Source organism: Sander vitreus, chromosome 15 (assembly GCF_031162955.1).
Source record: "Sander vitreus isolate 19-12246 chromosome 15, sanVit1, whole genome shotgun sequence".
NCBI classification, from domain to species: Eukaryota; Metazoa; Chordata; class Actinopteri; order Perciformes; family Percidae; genus Sander; species Sander vitreus.
In genome coordinates, this window is record NC_135869.1 from 5,583,962 (window position 1) to 5,603,650 (window position 19,689).

Sequence of the window (19,689 nt, forward strand, 5' to 3'; positions counted from 1 at the left end):
CCCTTTGGGGTGGACTTTGGGCTTTTTGACTTTGTAAACCTATAACATGCACAAAAAGATATATAACACAAAGTAAGGGGAAAAAGCCAAAAAGCATAATATGAGCACTTTAAAAGGTCTGTGTAGAATTTTAACTGCATCAATGTAAGTAAGCATTTCATTGGTTACAAGAAAAAAAAATCCCAAATAAAGAACTTGGTCATCATTGGTCATTTTCCTGAACTGTTGAAAAACTCCAGTATGGTAGCATCTCTGGGTGAGGACATTCGATTGATGGATTAGTGACAGTAGATTAATCACAGGACGGCGTATGGGGCGTGATGCTGACCTGAATGGAGACAATAGATCCCTCATCTTGACTCAGCTTGTACAGCTTCTTCTTCATGTTGTTGAGGATGACGGAGCGAGGAGGAATGCTGACACTCAGAGGCTGATTATTAGGGCCCAGAATATCCTCATGCTGCCACTGAAAAGGGGAGACCCAAAAACACATTGCTTTATACCTGGGAGAGCCAGCGCTGACAACGTTCATTCTCTAGTCCGTAACCTTTATTACATGCCTGACCCCTATTTAGTGTCAATATGAGACACTGACAGAAGATTTTATTTGACACGGTCCACTTTTTAAGTGATGAAATTGTTTTCAATCAATCTGTTGTGTTTTGTGCTGCTAAGATGTTTTATGCCTCGTTTATTGTGTCATTTAGTTGTTTTTTTGTACCTCCAATTGCAAATCTAAGTTTCCCCTGAGGGACAATAAAGAACTCTGAAATCTGAAAATATCAAATCAATAAAAATTATAAGCCTTCAGGTGGTACAAACATGCATAAAAAGGTGGGATTGCTCTGTCAGCGCTTTATCTATGGTGCCATTTGAATCACAGATTTTGTGTATGATTATTGGAAGCATCCAGACACATTCTGCCTGTACCTGAAACATGGCAATGTGCAGCTGGCCCCTCTGCAGGCTGGCCTTGGCGGCCTCCAGGTTGGCGTCCAACCTCCTCAGCAGGTCCACCTTCTTCCAGGCCGTGTCATAAGAGGAGGCCAGCACCGTGGCTCTGTTCAGCAGCAGCTGGGAGACCCGGCCCGACGCCAGGCCCTGCTCCACTGCCTTCTTACAAAGCTCATCCAGAGACACCTTCAGAGCCCGGGCAGACAGTGCTTAACATGTTAAAGTATATCTTACCTTTCTTTTTCAGGTTGTAGCTACAGGTTGTGAACATTCATGGTCATTCCTTGCCTTCTTACTTTACAGATTTCAGCAGAATCTTTTGAGTATTAGTTTTTGTAACTTTCAAAAGTTGACCGCTAGGTTTTAAATAATACAGATTAAGTAAGTGGATTTGATCCTGGATTATGACTGGATAAAATGCAATAACACCAACCTTAATTTCAAAGCATACATTTAATTTGTAGACTCTATGATGTTTGAAAAGGGATGCATTTGTGCTGTCCTTAATGTCTTGTTCAGTGTTCAGTAGCACCTAGCTACGGCAAGCATTAGCTGGTAACTTAACGGTGCCGGGGCCCGGAGGTCCCAGTTTAGCTGCCGGCAAAACTCCGCTGGACGACTCCTGTTAGAAGGGTTGAAAACCGGCGACTTTCCCTCTCTAGCGTTTAGCTTAGAGCATCGGCATTGAAACCATACACGACACTGGCTTAGCCGTGTTATCCTACCCAGCTCTGCCCTTTTGTACAAAAATGGTCCCTCCTGACTCCAAAATACCAAGATGGCGACGGCCAAAATGCAAACTCCTGGCTTCCTGTCCACAAACCAATGAGTGACGTCACTGATGCTACATACAATATACTTACAGTCTACGGCTCTGTAATGTCAGAATAAAAACTAACATTTCAGAACATTACAATTAACTACATGGAATCTATCTTGATGTTATGAGATTATTATTAATCTAAATCAGAGTTTAAGGGGTATAACAAAATACAGCCATAACTTTCTCAGGATGGCTGTATTCAACCAAAGAACATCTTGATCAACTGAAATTCAACCTACTCTTGCTACATAATGGTCTGCACGTTATCTCTGGATCAACTAAATCGTCCATAGAGCACTGAGTGCACTCAACCTGGTAGCGTTGTGTCCATCAAAGAGCCTTCTCCTGAGGCCACTAGGTTTTTAAATGCTGTGCAATAGGAGCACCTCATTAACACAAAACTACAAATAACACTTACTTCCGCAGATATTCTGTATGTGGCATTATGAACGTAACACCAGCGATTGTACAACCAAATTCTAATTGGCTGGGCAATCGCTGGGGTGACTTTCATAGAGCATATCCTCCTCCATAACCTCGAAACCCCAGCCCTACTTCTCACCAAAATCTAACTGGCACAAGGAGATGTTAAACACCCCCACACACTAACAACCACACCCACGTCTTACCTTGCCGTCTGCACCAAAGTCTTTCGCTTCCACCTGAGCGACAACATCTAGGCCGAGGGCAGACACGGTGCTGCAGAGGGCCAGACCGAGTGCTTGGCTGGGCAGACCCATGAGCATCTGCCGAACAAACTCGGCGGTGAAGGCCTTGATGGGGCGGGTCATCTGTTCCTCACTGACCACTGCCACACCTGACCCTGCTGCACTTGGCCGCCGGTACAGCGGCTTCCCCAAACCAACTGGTCCGTTTGTAGGCAACATGTCCTCACCTGGGGGACAGGTACCTGAACACACAAGATTTGCCACACACTAGTCAGACAGCAGGCTGAAAAATTCCAACCCTGATGTTTATAGACCATGTGTGTGCTGTAACAACCATTGACATGACTGGAATTCCTAAGGAAACATATGCTCATTTTCATGTTTATAGTTGTATTATAGGTTTCTAGTAGAACATATTTACATGCTTTAATGTTAAAAACAACCTTTATTTTCCCCATACTCTGTCTAAATAGAGCTGTAATCACCCTCAGACACTCAGTTTTAGCACCTTACTCTACTCTTACATTATTCATGCAGTGAAGAACTCTTACCAGACAGAGTCTGAGCAAAGGAGGCACACAGCCTGAAGAAATCCCTGATGGTTTGCAGTCTCTTGAGGAAGAATACCTCTTCCATGAGCTGCCGCTGATTCAGGCTGTCAAAGAAGTGGAGCTGTGCAGTCCGAGCCTCCCTCAGAACATCCACCTTCCTCCAGGCCAATGGCACCTCCAGAGAACTCAGCTGAGGAGAATGAGGGGGGAAGAGAAAAATGGGGTGAAAGAGTTGCTTTTTAATATTGGTAACCACAAATATTCAACCGGGAAATGATGCCGACAGAAATGAGGCAGACTGCAGGGTTTCCCGCAGCACTTCGCAGTTTGGGCGGCCCGCCTTAACAACATGTGCATGCCGCCTTAACTGAGTCAGTCTGTAGGAAACAAGGTAACGGCGAGTTGTAAAGATACCACCAATCACAACGGAAAGAGCATTTGCTGGCGGTGAGTGTAACTGTCATTTATTCACATTTAAAGGGATAAATCGCCATTTCACCGTCGCGTGTGCGTCGGAGTTTGTCAACAAATGTGCGGCAGCTGGGGCATGGCCGGGCAGAGACGGGGTGAGTGGACTTAACGGAGGGTTGGCATACGGCAGGCAGAGAACATTTATATGTTTCTCTGCCCTATTCTTCACATCAGTGAGGCTTTCTTCTCTTGTTTCCACGAAGCGAAAACATGAAGTGACTGGAAATATCCATCACCTCTCGCGCGTGGATTCTCAACGTCCCGGCTGTTGCCCGGTCTTTGAGACATAGCCGTTGTCTTTTTTTTTTTTTTTAATCACTACACGCGGTTCACAATACAGTTAGTTAGCGTAGTTAACACTACACACAGTGAAATTACGTGTCCTGTTTTTATTTCACGCATACTATCTGCTGGAGTGTGTGAAGCTATGGGCTGAGCTCGGTTATCTCACAGCAGTTTGTTTTGGAGAACAGTTGTCAGGCAAAGTGGAAGAGCGCGTGTCACGGAGGATAATGGGAGCAATGCCAGTAAAATTGTTATAGCACTTTTTTTGAAAATAGTTTAATGAGCTTACAATTGCACTGTTATTTTGAAAAGCTGTTATTTATTAATTATTTAAATTTAATATTTTGTGTAGTACAGCGTCTGCACTACAGAGATGTATTAATTATATATTTAAATTTGATATTTAGTGAATATCAATTAGTGCTAGAGGTCCGCGTGGAGTGGACCTCTAGCAAAAGTCAGTGATGCGTGGAGTGGACAGCTGAAGGATTCTTGGGTTCTACCTTGTCTGTGAGCTGTCCAAAGGCAGTCTCTAGCTGGGTGAACATGCCGTCAAAGGCCACCAATAACATTTGACCCGCAGACATCTTTGGCGTGTCCTGGCCCGGTCCATCCATGCTGCGAGGCTGGATCAGCTCAGAGTACTGAGCGCGCAGCATCCTGAGCACAAAAAGACGTTCTTCGTACATCAGACATGCTTTGGATTTTGAGCATGTTGCAGGTTTTCAAATCAGTTATGCCAATGCTGTATCTGGCCAAATTCGTGACAAGTAGAATTCAATGCACAACCATAGCAACTACTTACCTGGTGATGTGGAGGCAGTGGTTGTGCCCATCATGGTCTAGGCCTGTGGTGGCCTGCAGACTGTCGACCAAACCCTGCAGGCCAAGACCATCAGAGCTCTGCTCCACTAGCTGCTCCAGCTCTGCCAACATGGACTCCAGGGTGGGCTCTCCTTTCACCATACAGCGCAGAGCCTCTGGAAAGATGATCTGACGGAAGTTGGTGTTCAGTTCCTACAGTGGACAAAGAGACACAGTAGTGTCAGAAACTCCTTTTTTTCCCAGGTGAACATGACATGAAATTGGTTGCTTCTAGTTTTAACTGGCTGTTTTCACTGTGTTTTGAGGGTGCACCTACCTGCAAGCAGGTGTACACAGCGTTGGCTAGGTACACAGCCTGGGTGGTAGCTGAGGGTGCAGGCAAATCCAGGTCGTGGGGCAGGAGTGGGCAGCGTTGGAGCAGTGTTGCCAGGGCACTGACATTTCCAATCATACTGCAGAGCTCCTCCAGGAACCACGCCCCGTCCCTAGATATCAGGTCTACCAGCTGCTCTCCAGCACTGGCTGCTGCTCCCTCCATCACCAGGTTCCGCCTGAAAAAAAAAAAATTAAAAAAAAAACCTCAGTGACTTCCTTCTGTTCACCTGCAACTTCAATCTTTCAGTTCCATTCTCCAGAAGCACCACATTTCTAAGAGAATAAGTTGGATTTGATGTACTTATGCAGGGTTCAACGTTAATTTTAACTGGCCCCTATACAAATCATTTTTGTATTGGTTGTTATCAAAAAAGTCTCAAGTAAATTGTTATATTTGAGATGCTGCTTGCTTTCATCATGACACTCGCATTTGTTTTCTGAACGAAGACGTTCCTTTGAAAGATGATCCACTTTTAGCTGCCTTGGACTCAAACTTGTGGCAAACTTCGCAACCCATTTTGTTTCAGCTCGTACACAGCCATCATCATCATCATCATCTTCTTCTAGCAAGACAGTCCTGCGTCACTAGCGCCAACTTAATTCTTGATTGGCCAACAGCACATTGAAATCAAATCATTCAACAAGCATTCTCCGACATGGGCAAAGGGAAGGGGGGGGGGGCAAGAAAGCTATACGTTTAATTTATGATACGATGATGACCGGAAAAAAATTATTGACTGAACGGGCAAGTGGGTTGTTATATTTACTTGCCCGATGTGGCTTTTCACTTGCCCCGGGCCATCGGGCAACCTTTAATGTTGAACCCTGTTATGGTATTTGAAGGTTTCAGAATCACAGCCTGGAAGATAAATAAATATGTTTATAGTGGCAAAGTAGCCACTTATAGATATTATACACAAACTCCATTTCCCATTAGTTTGAGTGGGGAAACAGCACAGTAAAAAGTGGAATAATAAAGTATGCGTTTAACCTGCAGAGTGTGCAGAGGGCAGAAGTGATAATTCCAGCCAGGCTGAGGGAGCCCGGCTCTCCATTCTCCCGAAGGAAGACCGTAATGCAGTGCTCAATCTCCTGCAACTGCTCCTCACAGGCTGCGGCAGTTGTGCCCTCGGCCTTTAGTCGCTCTGCTTGGTGCATCACACGCTCATTGGTGTCAGCCACTTGGTGCTGCAAAGTCAACTCCACACTGGACAAGAACTGGCAGGAGGCAGCCGGAGGCTGGGGTGCAAACAGCACCTCGTATCTGAAAAGGGAGGGGGCAGGATAAATTACAGCAGAGTGCAACAACACTGTTACTGATATCATCAGTATCATCATGTACTGATAAAGACATTCTGGTCTGTGGATTATCCTGAATAGGCACTGCCTGGTAAAGTCCTCCTGCCCAGTCCAACCTGCAGACCACGTGACTCGCCCCCTCCCCCCGATCCCAAACAACAATTAGTGCTGATGATGACAGAGCCGTGCTGGTGTGCATCAATACATAGCATAGTTTGTTAATTCAGTGGCCGCTGATATTAACCGTTTATTTATTAGCTTTTATTTTAGTCGCTGGATTATTTATTTACGCAGCATGTACAGCATGATTATGTGTGTACGGTGGCTTTTATAAATTATGCTGATTATTCTTATTAAATGTATGGTTCTCTAAGGTACGCCACCTTAAATTAATGAAGTAAAATAAAATAGAAATTCAGTCAAAATATCAGGTTAGGATGGATTATACTTAAATTATAACAATGCATGTAATCATAACAGCTTGCCACAATCAACATATATGATGAAATGTTTTTCTCCATTGTAATGAAAAACAAAAGAAAGAAAGCTTGCTGCAGTTCCTTACTGTCTGTAGATGTGCTGGCAGTGCTCCACTGTCATGTCTCTTAGCAGTTCCTCCAACCAGGCCTTCCATTGGTGGGCCCGATGGAGCAGCAGAGTAGCCCGTGGGTAGAGCAAGGCCACTGTAGCATAGCTGTGCAGCTGCTCTAGGCAGCTGCGAAGGGCCCCACGGCGCTGCTGCAGCAAGGAGCTCACCTCCGCCTCCAGGCTCTCGCACTGGCTAATCAGGTGGGCCTGGCCTGCATTCTGCAGGAAGGCTGTAGCTGGCACATAGCTAGGAGGACCTGGGAGAGTTGGACAACCAAGAACATGATGTAGCACAGATCGAGAGAACGATCCACGTGGCATTTCAACAATACATTTTTACCAACGTCATTTATTTATAGATTTATTCAATTAGGCCAAGCGTAGCAGCATTTATATCACATCTTGCAGGGAATGTGCTCGATGGTTAAGCAGGACTACTCTGACACAGGAAGAGGGAAGTGTTGTTCCAGCAAAAATAGAGTTGTTGAATATTTTTGTCAAACGTCACCACAGTCCTCTTAATGTAAATGGACTGCATTTATATAGCGACTTGCTAGTCGTAACGACTACTCAATTTTATAATCTATGGTAACTAGCTAATTAAATACATTGTATTCAAAAAAACGTGGCTAAGACTGGGGTGGCAGTGTAATGTATATAACCCAAGACATGTTCACACAAATTTACTTTAAAAATGGCTTATTTTTGACCAGTTCATCCATTCACCCCAATTCCATCATTTCCAGTGGGACTAACCAAGATCTATGGGGCTGCTGATGTCCTGCAGCAAGCTGGCCAGCTGGGTGGCCTCCAGGTTGGAGAATGCTGCCTGGTACTGGGAGATCCACTGGTCCAGGTCAGCCAGCTTGCTCTGAATGGCCTCCTGCACAGTCCTCTGCCGCGACTGCAGCTGGGTGTGTTCAGAGTACCTGTGATGAGAAGGAGAAATAAGCTTTCAGAATGTGATGCTACTTGTTGTTGCATGCAGTATCTATATTAGCCATCCGCCTGGCTGCTCCCCGTATATAAAAGAAAATCTCATTCATTCATTTTGACATGGATTCTGAATAAATTATTATTGTGCCGTCTTAGACCTTTGCTCCAGGGTGAGGATAAGATGGTTGGGATGGTTCTCTGCCTCCTCCAGGAAAGCCATCTCCTCTTGAAGTTTGGCTTGTAGTTTCTCCCCCTGGCAGAGCAGCTCCTGCAAGACCAGGTACTCCTCCACAGCCTCTTCCACTTGTGGCAGCACTGCCAGCATCTCATCACGATTCTTGAACCAGTTCACCTGCACACAACCAACCAATCACACTCGATCCTCAAATGCTTTGCTTCTGGATCATTTGTGTACAGTACTTTAATACATCTTGTTTCCCCCGGTTGTCAAAGTAGCTGGAAGTTTAATTTCCCCGGGTTTAGTCATAACCTTGCCCTAACTGGACCCAGCAGTCTACACCTTGCTGCCTTCTTGCCCCCAATTAATGCTCTGACACAAAAAAGTGAGCATTCATTGTCACCTCCTAAATATTACCCAAGTCAGACTTATGAAACCTCTGAATCATCATTTAGGCGATTGGAGAGAACTAAAACATTTCTTGAAAACGTGTTCACTACTTTAATGGAACTTGTGCGATGCCTGTTGCTTGGACTGTGGTATCGCTGCTTGTGTCTTTCTCCAGAACCGCTGTGCAAACAACTTGGACACACTGGACACTGCTTCCGTGGGTCCTGAGCAACACACCTGCCATGACATAGTTGCGTCCCATAGCAATGCTAGAATTAATGCCTCATTTGCTAACAGCTAGCTATTTTGGGAGCGTTAGCAGCCTACTCCTGTCATGAGCTCACCTTAATCTCAGCCACCCTGGAGGAGAAGAGAGAGCGTGTGATGTCTCTCTCCATCTCTCTCTTGCTCTGCTTGCTGTCAGCTTGTTGGCCTCCCCCTCCATACACGGCACCAGCAAAGCCCACCTCCCCCCCAGCAGTCCAGTCCACCAGGGGATCATAGACGAAGGCCTCCAGCAGGGTCAGTAGGGTCTCTCTGCCCCGACGCATCATCTGAACCACCTGAAACGACACATCTAACTTCAGCACTTCTCTAGCAGAGCAGCAACTATCTGCAAGACATGGACAACACTTTCATTAGAGATTAAGACTAGGTCCTGCACACTATCTGCCTTAAGGTTAAGCCTTGAACAGGTGTACAATTGGTTTTACAATTAAGTCCTGAATTGTAAGTATATACACACTATTCAGTGTGAATGTGATGGGGGTCCAGTAGAGTGAGACGGGGGGGCCAAGTAGTGTGTGATATGACAGTAACCTGTTCACAGGACAGCCTGAAGATGCCCTCCACCCCAGTGACTCCCAGAGCCGTCTCTATGTTGTGGGTCATCCTGAATGGGACCTTCTCCGGCACTCGCAGGCTCTTTCCTAGTGACATGTACAACAAGGAAAACCAGAGCATATCAACAGATATATTAAACATACTGTCTCTAACTTCTTTTCTCTGTAAATTGGACACATTCATAGAATCAGCAGAAACAAATGAGACAGGTTGTTTATGAGACAAGGCAGTGTCTACGCATTTGAAATGAAGTGGTTCTCAATGCCATTCCCATGAAACTGACTCTACACACATGCAAGCAAACCAGTTGATACTGACCTTTTTCAAAGCATACATTGTAGTCAATGTGCACCACCTCACCAGTGGTCATGTCAATCAACACATTGTCAAGGTGACGGTCGCCGAGGCCGATGATGTATCCCACCATTGACATGACAGCGGTGGATCTGGCGTAGGACTGCAGCACAGCAAAGGAGAAAAGGAATTGCAACCAAAAGAACATTGACAGTGGACCCTTGTGCAAGCCCTGGACTTTGATCGATGATGAACGAAATGGAACGATCGTGTCACGTTAACAATTAAGGAAAATGTTTCAATCAATTCTCATTTTTAAAATGCTAACAGCCACGGTTACCTGAGTGACCCTCCACCACTCGCTGGGTGTGGTGCAGGAACACCACAGCTCCTTGGCCAGCAGGTTGGAGGGCGTAGCCTCCATTAACTCTTTCAGCACCTCCTTCATGACGCTGAGAGGCCAGTCTCGCCGAGTCACGTCTAGACTGAGCCCCACTGCCTTCAGAGCGGGCCCGATGCGGCTGTAGTAGAGCTCACTGGGGCGCGGCACTGGAGGCACCGGCTGCTGCTGGAATGAGTCTTGGGCCTGGTCAGGTCAAAAAAAAAAAAAAAAAGATGTTCTAATTAAACACTTTTTGTTGAATTGCTATGGGCCTGAATGTGGGGTTGCAACAGGAAAGGTCGTCAGAAAATGGCCTTTTTTGATAAACTTATTCTTGCTGTTCACCTGATCAAGTGTACAATTACTTACTAATTTACAGGTGCATAGTACAGAGGAGAGCAGTACCTTCTGAGCCTGCAGCACAGCCTCCCTCTGCTGCCAGCGCTTGTAGAGGCCAAAGAGTGGCGTGGCTCCATCCACCCACTGGATGAGTCCTGATCGGGTTCCGAGGGGGGTGACAGAGTAGTGGCGGGCGTGGAAGTGAGGCTGCTCCTGCTGGTTGATCTTGGTGAACATGGTGTTGACAATCGACAAGAACTGCATGATGCGTTCATCCAAATGCAAATCCTCCAGACCTGAGAGAGTGAGTGAGAGAGAATCACTACATCATTACTACTGACACTAACTATTAACTCAGGTACAGCGTCAAACATTCAGAGGCCATATTGAATTTGATTTAGTTCCAATTCAGAACTTGCTTTGGGTGCAATGCACAGGAGGAATAAAGTTTAAGAAAATGGCAAAGATCCACACTATATACACAGCTGGTCACACTATCTGTACAATTTCATGTCATTTAATGCAGCAGCCCTGCAACACACATCAGAGCTTACAATCCGTGTTGTGACTGTGTCAGAGAGGTCTTGATTTGGCTCGGTTTTTTTAAACAGCGAGGTCTGTGGAACAACTCTTTTGGAATGAGGTGTTGCGGTTTCATTGTTAACAGACCACAAACTAAATTCCATTCATCTCCAGTGAATAATGATTTTTTTTTAATACATCTCAAAACCTGAACAAACAAAACCAAAGCCGTCTGCATGGACAAATACCACTAGTAGATATTTCTTTAATAAAAGGAAACAAAAAAGTATTACGACCTGACTTATTTCTTAGTGTAGGCCATAACTCTCCAATTCATCCTTTTCTCATTCGTCCATCCATCTAACCAAACAAACACACAAATGATCTGATTTTCAGGTTGTACACAAGTGCCATATTGCATCTATAGTATTATTACTGCAAGTACAACAATATTATCTGACCTGAAAGTGACATCAGGGCAAAACAAGTACCTGTTTGTTGTAATCATTAACTCATGCACAGCTGTTGAACGTACGTTTTATGCACAGTTGTTTAGGGCAGTGGAACATTAAAACATTGAGGTGTTTTTAACTAAGAAACTTTTAGGAGAAAACACAAACAGCCCAGGCTGACTAAATATAGACCTTGCTGTCTCCATGTGGTATCTTCAGGGCCACTGTAGCCCTAGTCTCGCATTGCCAGACCTTCCTCCACAGAGCTGAGGAGAGGGCCCGGCTAGTCCACACAGCATTGCGGGATGGGAGAAAAACGTGCTCTGGTTTATTGGCATTTCTTTAAACCAATCACAATGGTCTTGGGCGGTGCTAAGCGCCGGACGGATCCAAGGTGCCTCTTCAAAATAGCCTCGGGAAGGAACTTGTTTTGGTGGAACGTGTACGTTCCAAGGTTGTTTTAGTCATGCAACAGAAAACTCCGATTGGACAGATAGTCTAGCTAGCTGTCTGGATTTACCCTGCAGAGATCTGAGGAGCAGTTAACCATAGTCCTCAGAAATCCACCAGAGTTTAGAACGGCAACACAAAGGAAGAGGAAGGGGACGGTCATCCGGCTGAAAAGGAGGACATCCGGCGGAATTTACGGCGGCACCGGTACAATCCCGGAAATGGAACGTCGTGGACATAGACTAGTGTAGCACCAATGTGTAGTTACAACTTTTAGGAAACACGCCTAACAGGGGACAGAATGTATTCATTTCCCACCCATATTCACTGCTGTGAGCTAGTCCCTTACCTTTAAAAAGGTATGGGTAGTTGCGTCCATCTGAGCCCAGGAAGAAGAGCTTCTTGGGCTTGGTCTTGGTGGGCAGGATGGTGATGGTGTTGCCTACGCTCTGGATAGTGACAGCATCTGATGCCGACACCTCGCCTGGCAGGGCCATCTCTGTTGTGGTCATAGACACCAGGCGAGGACTGATCTCATCCAGATGAAGCAGATAGCTGGCTCGCTTCTGAGCACGCTGCTGCAGGCTCATCATTATCTGAGACCCACACACACACACTCAAACTTAGCTCAAACTTGGAAAAGGTTTTGTGCATGTATAATAAATGATTGTATTAATGATATATTTCAAGTATTAATGAGCCTACATTCATGCAAATAGATCTGTCTGAAATCCTTAGGAATTAAAATGCATATACAGGTGCAAACAAACAAACAAAAACACACACCTGTTTGAAGGGAAGCCAGCTGCTGGCAGGGTTGGCAGGGTTGGTGGGGTTTCTCAAGCGCTCCAGGGCAGAGGTAATGGTATCACCGTAGGTCTGCTGGAACCAGGTCTCGTGTGGTGTCTCTGCTGGAGCTGCTGTGATGCTGCAGACGTGATCCAGGGCGAAAACCACGGGACGCATCAGAGCAGAGTGCTTCTCACGCATAATGGCAATCTTTTCATCCCTGCAGCACAACAAAGAATGTCAGTAGACTGGCAAGCAAGTGTAACAGGGTCCAATGACCGTATTCTCCGAAATGCCAGGCGGCGTACAAACAATATGATCTGTGATTTAGCGAGAAGTAGTAGAGAAGACGTAGACAGTGGAAGTAAAGGAAAGCAGGCTGACTGACAACAGTAGAAAACACATCCACACTGACGTACCGCCAAACACGGCATTTGTCTACTACACGCCTCAACTACTTGCGGAGCCTTTGGGCTGGACGCGAAAGACGTGGTGAATTCATTTTCTGGCTGGTGCACCTTGCGACGGGAACACAACGGCAAATATAAATCTAGGGCTTAAAGAGACAGCGGAGCGTCTCAGACAGAGGGGGAATACAGGTGCAGCAGCCACGGGCAATGTGAGAAAATAAAAACATTAAAACGGGTTCGTATGAAAGTATGAACCTAAAAAATGAGCTAGGGCTGTGCAATTAATCAAAATTTAATTGTGATTATGATTTCGGCTCCCCAATGATCACAAAAACAGAATAATCGAGAAAAATAATTATTTAGCTCATTACGTTTTGCAAGTAAACTCTTTATTTTCTCTCGTGTTCTGAATGAAAAAATAAAGTTTCAATAGGAAAAGTATTAAGGCAAAGTTCACAGTTTTTTAAGTTCAATAACTGCAACATCATTCCAGAAGTCAACGAGTAATCGTGTTAAATTATCGTGAACAACATTGACTGAAATAATCGTGATTATATTTTTTTCCCATAATTGAGCAGCCCTAAAATGAGCATAATAGGTCTCCTTTAAGGATACAAACAAACTTATAGGCTAAATGCAGCAGTTAGTAAAAAATGGACTGGCAGTCCTGGAAGGAGCTCTGCTTCTAAGGTATAAGTAGGTGAGCCTCACCTGCGCAGCGTGTTGTTGTTCTGTACTCTCTTGACCTCGTCCTCCAGCTGTTGGATCCTACGTAGGACATGCATGTGTTGCTGTTGTAACACGCCCAGCCACAGTTCATCCCACAGTAGGGTCACTCTGCGCAGCTCACCCACCAACTGCTGGACCTGATCACCACACAGGACTAGTTAGCAACTTCGTAAGACTACAGCATGAATCCAATTTAAAAAGGCGTCCTGCCAAAGTCTATAAGAGCAAGAATGTTTCCGGCGTAAGACTGGTGAAAATATGATCATAAAACAGTGTACAGGTCTAACTGCATGCAGCCCCCTACCTGAAGCACCATGGTAGGGTTGGCAAAGGACAGCTTCTCCACGATCTTGCTGTAACAGTCCTGCATCATGGCTTGGTCTTGACTGGAGCAGAAGGTCGCCAGCTCCTCTGGAGCTCCTCCTGGCTCGCCGCCGTCCGGCTGCTCCTCCTCCTCCTCCCCACCCAGGCCCTCTCCCTGCATGCTGCCCAGGAAGGTGGGCAGAGCTGACGGCAATTTACTCCCTGTCAACACATTTCAGATCTAGCGTTTACAGTTTTGCTGGCGTCACTGGTAATTCTCCTTGTTGTTAATTGTAAATACAAATTGTTCACCGATGAGTTTGTCTTTTCATTTCAAAACCATATGCTATGTACAGGGTTTCTGCAGGTTTCACCGTGTCAAATGTAAGACTTTTTAAGACCATTGTATGACCATTATGAATGAAATTTAAAACCTTTATCACAACATCAACTGAGCCCTAAATTCAGTTTTATTAAGCCAAGTATCACTAAACTTGCACTTCCCCGTAGCTGAAGAATAACATCTGTTTCCTGTCTGTGGTACATTTCGGAAGAGACTCGCGCCAGTAACACAAAAGCTGATTGGCTGCAATGTAAGTAGCATGTTGGTCTCATTTGTAGTCCTAATACAGCGAAATTGTATTTGGACCAGCGGAAGAAAGAACTAAAAAAAAAAGTAAAAATAAATGAGCATTAGAGGTAGCGTTACATGGACGGAGGAAAATGAAGACCTGTTCAAAATTATTTAAGACCTAGAACACAATACTTTAGCGAATTTAAGACATTTAAGGCCCAACATTTAGATTTTGTAATTTTAGACTTTTTAAGATCCCGCGGAAACCTTGTATGTAGTTTTGGCCAGTGGTGGGCAGTTGTTCCACTGTTAAAATGTAGCCAAACTTGACATCATAGTGGCGAGTGTCTGGTTCCAGATAATGAGATGAAGTCACTTTCAGACTCTTTGAGGAGCTGCACATAGCCAGGTCAACAGAAATAAAGAATACCTGCATTCTGAGCCTCCCCTCCCAAGGAGAGTGAACCCACAATGGCAGGGTAGAGGATGAGATGTGGGGAGTCTTGGGCCACTCGACATAGCAGGCTGCATATGCTCTGTCGGATGTATGCTTCTGGATGGTTGAGACGGGAAAAGAGCTGGGGGATGATACCTAAGGAAGACACGCATTACAGTTTATAAAAGGCAGCAGTAAGGGCAGGATTATGTTAGAAATTAACTAGCTTGTATGCCATTTTAACTAGATTGTAGGGGGGAAAGGAAAGAAGGTACAACTAATTCAGATCAGATGGGCTTCATAACCTGCAGACACCTACCAGATAATATACATAGACTTTTAAACATCGTGGAGCACAGTAAGAAATGCTGAGTTCCCTGCATGGCATCAGCAATAGAGGCTGAGAAAGCCTTTGACTGAGTCTCATGGCCCATTTTGTTCAAAACCTTGCAAAGATTGAATTTGGCCCATTCAGCTTTATCAGGTGGATTCAGTTGCTGTACCGGCAGCACACAGCTCAGTCCTGGCTAAAGCATTGCATTGAGCTCTACGTCACATGCTCAACAACAAAGTCTGTGCAAAGAATTATCAATTGCATAACCGTAGCATAACACAGGCTAACTAAATATTGACAGGACAAACAAATGCTAGAGGTTGGCACAGTAAAGGTAAGAGGGAAGAAGGGTAGAAAGGGTTCTTCCCTTGCCCATACGCTTTGAAGAAGAATGAATGTAATATGTGGAATGTATATTGAAACTTTTTATACCTAAACAAAAGGTTTTCCACCAACGTTTTGTAACACTAAAATGAATGCATCTGCTATATTTCTCATATTCTGATATTTTTATGTGTCTAACCAGCTTTTGCCACATACTCTTTTCTGTTCATCTGGATATACATAATTGTAACGCCCAGTGTACAGGTAAGTAATCAAGTTTAGGTAAAAACTCTAAATCTAAACTTGTCCCTGTGCACACAGGACCAGTAAAGTACCTCTGAGAATGTACCACAACCAGACGTTCAGACACATGCATGGAAAGATATGAGGATGCTTGTTTTGCAGGATGACATACCCCTCCAGGGTGCTGTAGGGGTGGAGGCTAAGCCCAGTTCAAGTCCCTCCCTCAGTTCACCAGCATGCTTCACCAGCAGACGGAGGAGACGCAGGGTTGCCATGACGATCACATCGTCATTGCTCTGTTTGCTGCTGTGACTGGACAGCAGGAGTTTGGGGTCATCCTCATCTATCGGGACCTAAAACACACAACAGACACTGGGGGTGATGGACTGAACAGAAGGCTGCGCTCAATCCCAGTCTTGGTCTTCAAAAGGCAACACAGCGCTTCACAGTCATTAGGTTTGAACAGTATAACAGCTAACAATCCTGCAGATGCTGTTACTAAGTCTCACCTGTCCAGCATTGAGCTTGAGGAATGTGAAATAGGCCTGGCAGGAGACCCGGTAGAGGCCAAAGATGCGGTCCACCACTCGTCTCCAAACCCGGATCAGACCATCTGTGACAGGCTGGCCCGCCTCCCCCAGCCAGGGGCACGAGCCAGTGAGCTGCCGCCAGATCACGTCTACCATGTCGTCCTCGTCGTCTTCCTGCTGTAGAGCCATGTCCTCATCCTGGCAAACAACACAAGAGTGGGTTCAGAACAATCTGCGCTGGTCAGCAATGAACCGTTAAAGCCCTGCTAAAGACAACATCCCTTAACTAGACTTTTTGGGAAAGTAAAGGACCATAACCCCTGAGGTGCGTATTAGGTGTTCCAACACCCAACATTTGAGTGTCTACTTCAGAGCAGTCACCTTTTTTATTACTAATACCAAAGAGGCTACCAAGTTGTGGGTATTGTTTGCTCTGCTCTGGGGACTCAAGGGTTAGTTCCCTACTCTGAGAGTACTGGGCAGACATACTCAAACATCTCACCAATACTGGAGTACTTGTTGAAGAAGTTAATCTTCCAAAACTAAACCTACACTCACTGCAGAATAGATCTAATGCAGTTTTTGCAGTTAGAGCAAGTTAAATTCACTTTGAGGAGATGTATTGATACGTTTTATAAGGCCTGGCAGCCAATCATGTCAAGGACTGCAAGTTGAATAACACATTTTGAGTATGATGGTGCAGCGTTTCCCATACATAGGTTCTACTTGGGCGCCCCCGGTGTAATATGTGTCGTGACAGCACATGACAATTAGTTTTCTCCCTTTTATTAAATTAAAATGTACTATGTAGTATCATTGATATAACCAGTATTGTATATTTACACATTTTACATAGTTTGTTTTTGTTTACGTATTATTTAATGACTATTTCTTTCTGGGCCTGTTGGTTTGGAGATGACTGAATTGTTGTTGGCTACAAAAGGCAGACTCTACCTGTATGCCAGTAGGCCGACACATGGCCTGTCCCAGAATGCTGAAGATGATGTCCTTGTCTTCTTCACTGGTGGTTGCTGGCAGCAGCTCCTCTATCTCCTTCTTTTCCCCAGGAAGAAGAGGCAATCCCTCCCCTTGGCTGGGGACAACAAAAGGAAAATCAGAAGAAATATTCCATCAGTGAGCCGTTTCTAACGGCTGATGGAGTTTTGAATAAGTGTTTTGAGTTAAATCAACACCTCTCTGACAACAATCAACAGAATAGTTTCAACTTTACAGAGATGTAGAATTAATTGCATTAGATCATACAGGTGAAGCTCCACGCCGGTAACTATACACGTGTTCCACTGGGTCCACTAACCTGGCATTATCCACCACTTTCCTGCCCCAGCGGTAAGCCCAGCTGGCCAGGGCCGCCCAGGACTTGGCCATCTCTGGAGCCAGGCTGGTGGAGAGCTGGTAGAGTTGGCCCAGCACGAAGTCTGGCTCCCCAACGCCCACACTCACTGCACAGGGAAGACCGTCAAAAATAAAATGTAGGTAGAATCAAACAACAGTGCTCTACTTTTTGATTGGGAAAAAAAAGCCCTCAATGCCTTAGCAATGGTAAGACACTGGTGGTTTAAGATAAGATGATTTTATAGTCCTGAAGGAATTTCTTGGAAACTTGCAGTATCTGCCGTAGAAAAGACAACACAACTTAGTGGATACATACATATAGTACAGCGACTGTACCACTCTGCACGGACACATTCCTATTACATGCCACCAGCCAACAAAATAGCACACTTCCCCGGGGTTGACTACTGTTTGGGTTTTTTCCGATACCGGTGCTAAAGCGATACTTTTAAAAAGGTGCCGGTACCAAAACCGAAATAAAAAATAAAGCACAAAACAACATTCGGCGACATAAAAGAATGGCTTGTTTATTGATAAGGCCATATGGTCCAAATTATATCATTTATTAATAATGTAATAACTTATAACAATAACTTATTTCATCAGTACATTGCTGTTAAATGACAAATGCAACCACCAGATCGGAAAAGGGTATTTTACAATAACTTTGAATGCACCATGAGGCTTAGGCTACCAGTTTCAAGTGAACGCACCATCGGTGTCGTTTTTCCAACATCGGCAGCTGCAGACTGTTTAACGTCGCCGTGTTGGAACCCTCTACAGTGTAATACAGTCACACTTTACACTGTTAAGATTTCAGCATGTTAACCGTGTTTAATCCAACTACTAGCTAACGGTAGGCTAACGTTACCTGCTGTCAAGTGTAGTGTTAACTAGGGTCGCCTGTAATGTCCGTTTTGGAGCATCAGACAGAAGCACAGGCATTTCAGTGGCACCGAAATGAGGCACTGAAATCCGCGTTGCTATTCAGTTCAGTAGATACTGGTTGTTTAGGCATTGGTGCCATATTAGCACCGGGTATTCGGAACCCAACCCTACACTGCCCGTTGTACGACAGTTTAGATAATAAATTAGTTAATAAATGCATAAGGACGAGCTGGATGTGTCTACATTTGTCTAGAGGTGTGAGGACTTTAACATTTGGTGAGTGCGGACACTTTTACCATAAATGTGTCTTAATAATGCCAATGTGCATGTATTGTAAATGTTACCTGAGGTCTCAGCGATGATGTGGGGAATACCCTGGTCCTCAAGGGGAAGCTCCAGCAGAGCAGCAATATTCCGACTCAGGGGTGACATGCTGCCCACAGCATTGGATGAGTTTACTGCTCCTGACCTCTTTACCACCTAAACCAAAACATCACCAGTCTTTAAATCATTGTGTTAATTATTTTCTTAATAACATCACAACCCAGTGCACACCTGCTGTAAAAGAGAAATACATTACAATAAGGAAACCATTTTTAAAGTTTTACAGCTGAATATCACAGCTTTGGCTTTTTTTTTTACTTTTACAAAAGAAAGGTACATGCTTCCAAAGTTAGACCAAAGTAAAAGTTTAAGCTGCATTGATAGGTGAGCATGCCTGTTTAAGCTGAGGTGTCATGTCCTTCCAGTCAGCCAAAAGCCATTTGCAGAGTGTCAGCAGTGAGCGGCAGGCAGCACCTTCATTCTTCCCCACATGGCAGTAGGACAAGGCAGCCCTGCTCAGCATCTCCATGGCTGCCATGGACTGGCCTGTGGACAGAGACACTGCTTAGGACCAAACTGAAGACATCATCGACTCTGCATTTCTGCCAGCAGAGAAACGGAAGACACCTGGCAGTAAATGTGTCAGCTGGGATCAGACTGTCAAAATGTTTTTGGTCACTGTTCTGCATCATGAAGTTGTGTGTGTGTGCTGGATCATGCAGGCTCATTCTGTGGGTCCTAGGAGACCTACTTATCACTAAAGGCTCTAAAATAATAATATGTTGTGGGTACTGCTGTTCTTGTGGCTGTATGACTAAGCTGCTCTG

General features: G+C 44.9%; 1 protein-coding gene across 1 annotated transcript in view; it reads right to left on the reverse strand.

Moving 5' to 3' along the window:
* The window catches only part of smg1 (SMG1 nonsense mediated mRNA decay associated PI3K related kinase), a 61,005-nt gene that overhangs the window by 10,507 nt on the left and 30,809 nt on the right, over positions 1-19,689 (reverse strand). The window contains 27 exon segments of the mRNA XM_078269826.1: positions 329-466; positions 931-1,140; positions 2,407-2,687; positions 2,997-3,186; positions 4,256-4,412; positions 4,558-4,769; positions 4,894-5,128; positions 5,944-6,216; positions 6,817-7,096; positions 7,596-7,768; positions 7,934-8,127; positions 8,688-8,906; positions 9,163-9,272; positions 9,505-9,643; positions 9,821-10,066; positions 10,268-10,497; positions 11,975-12,221; positions 12,412-12,634; positions 13,536-13,690; positions 13,858-14,078; positions 14,861-15,022; positions 15,940-16,120; positions 16,277-16,495; positions 17,252-17,390; positions 17,613-17,757; positions 18,883-19,018; positions 19,257-19,408. Coding sequence (XP_078125952.1) covers positions 329-466; positions 931-1,140; positions 2,407-2,687; positions 2,997-3,186; positions 4,256-4,412; positions 4,558-4,769; positions 4,894-5,128; positions 5,944-6,216; positions 6,817-7,096; positions 7,596-7,768; positions 7,934-8,127; positions 8,688-8,906; positions 9,163-9,272; positions 9,505-9,643; positions 9,821-10,066; positions 10,268-10,497; positions 11,975-12,221; positions 12,412-12,634; positions 13,536-13,690; positions 13,858-14,078; positions 14,861-15,022; positions 15,940-16,120; positions 16,277-16,495; positions 17,252-17,390; positions 17,613-17,757; positions 18,883-19,018; positions 19,257-19,408 — 5,267 coding nt within the window.